Source organism: Pygoscelis adeliae, unplaced genomic scaffold (assembly GCF_000699105.1).
Source record: "Pygoscelis adeliae isolate BGI_AS28 unplaced genomic scaffold, ASM69910v1 Scaffold289, whole genome shotgun sequence".
Classification (NCBI taxonomy): Eukaryota; Metazoa; Chordata; class Aves; order Sphenisciformes; family Spheniscidae; genus Pygoscelis; species Pygoscelis adeliae.
In genome coordinates, this window is record NW_008825499.1 from 425,287 (window position 1) to 427,006 (window position 1,720).

General features: G+C 39.1%; 1 protein-coding gene across 1 annotated transcript in view; it reads left to right on the forward strand.

The window, feature by feature from the left end:
* Positions 1–204, forward strand: part of PDE6B (phosphodiesterase 6B, cGMP-specific, rod, beta) — a 21,906-nt gene extending 21,702 nt beyond the window's left edge. Inside the window, exon 22 of the mRNA XM_009331513.1 lies at positions 146–204. Coding sequence (XP_009329788.1) covers positions 146–204 — 59 coding nt within the window. The remainder of the gene's footprint in view (positions 1–145) is intronic.
* Positions 205–1,720: the final 1,516 nt, after the last annotated feature.

The window sequence follows — 1,720 nt, forward strand, 5'->3', positions numbered from 1 at the left end:
CACAGAGACAGCTCTAGATATGGGTACTATAGGTATGACTGACATTGATCACTGGATAACTTAAAAGTGCTAAAAATCCTCTATAATGACTGAGAAGGATGTTTATGACTGGACCTCTAATTCTGTGTTTCTTTTTATATGGCAGATGGAATAACCTGTAACGGAGGAACAGCTCCAGCTTCCAAAACCTGTAGCATACTTTAGATCCGTTATCAATGCAATATGCCACCCAAAATGAGAATGCCCATGCTTTTAAAAAAAAAAAAAAAAATCATGGCATACAAATACATTCCTGATTGGACTGTTCTGCTACTTTAATTAGGCTTATGACCAACCAGGGAAGGGCTAGATCTTGTTTGCCTTAATTGCATCTCTTCCTGATGGTGAGGAGCCAGTTCTGCCCTGTCTCTTGCTCCATTTAATGCACCTGATGTCAGGTGGCATATGGCAAGTCAGAACAACATTTGGCCCAATAAATCAGGTTGCATGACTATGGAAGAGCATTTCTCTACGCTGAAATGCTTCTTAGCCCTAAGCTGATGGGGCCAGTTGAATTCATATCCTGCTCCATACAATCCCATGTGATTGACAGTGCATGCAACCATAGCCCGCAGAGTAGGAAAACTGAAGAAGTTTTTATCATTTTTATCATATTTATCAAATATGATAAAATTTTTTTTTTCAAATTTATCATATCTAAGCCTGTATCTGTTAGGATATCAGAAAGAAATCTGTGGGTAGGGATAAAGCATGAAAACGGACCATAGTAAACCTTTGAACTGCTCTAAAAAGCTACGATTCCTTGTAAATACAAGAAACAATCACAAAGATAATAGTTCTGCACTCACTTCAAGGATTTTCATAGGTTGCTGCTCTAAAGCATGGAGCCATTCATGCAACACCCACTAGCTGCCATCTTCACGAGCAGGATCCACACTGTGTGCTAACCGAGGCTTCACTCTGTAACACCTGATTCTAAGAAGACAGTGTTATCATTACCCATTACAGTTCCAGTTGCAGTTACCCAAGCAACCTGAATTGTGGCATCTCCTAAATTTGTTCTGGTTTGCCTCATAATGCCAATGTATGTTATCTAATGCAGTCCTCTTCTGATCAGTACCAATCCTCCTTCCTTTCCTCCTCCTGTTCTGAGATGTCTGGTTTTTAGATTCCCCTCCAGAAAGACTGATGACTTGTACTCTTTTATTTCAGATAAAAGTTAGTTTTCATGTTTATTCATGCCACCATATTAGAACATTCAGTTACACTCTTGTAGCAGTAGAGACACCCTTCTCTGCTCCTCTCTCTCTCTCTCTCTCTTTCTCTTTTTTTTTTAAGTGTTTGGAGATCTGTTTTGCTGGGGATTTTCTTCTTCTTCTTCCATTACTCCTGCTACCTTCAGTGCTTTTACCCTTCAGTATCTTGTTTTGCATTACAAAAATACTGCAAGTAAAAGGAAAACTAGAGCTATGGTGGTACCTGGTGATCATTTATCCATGTCTCAGTGTAGTAAGCAAGATGTAATCCTCTATCACTATGCAGAAATTCTGTGAGCAGCAAGTTGTCTTTCTGGAAAATACAGAAACCTGTCCACTTGCGTGAAAGCTAAGGATGCCACTAGTAGTAACTTCATGCTGTATGTCTCAGTTTCATTAAGAACCATGTAGAAGGCTTTCATCATACTGCATATGAAGTCAAAGAAGTCTTTTTTTTTTCAGCA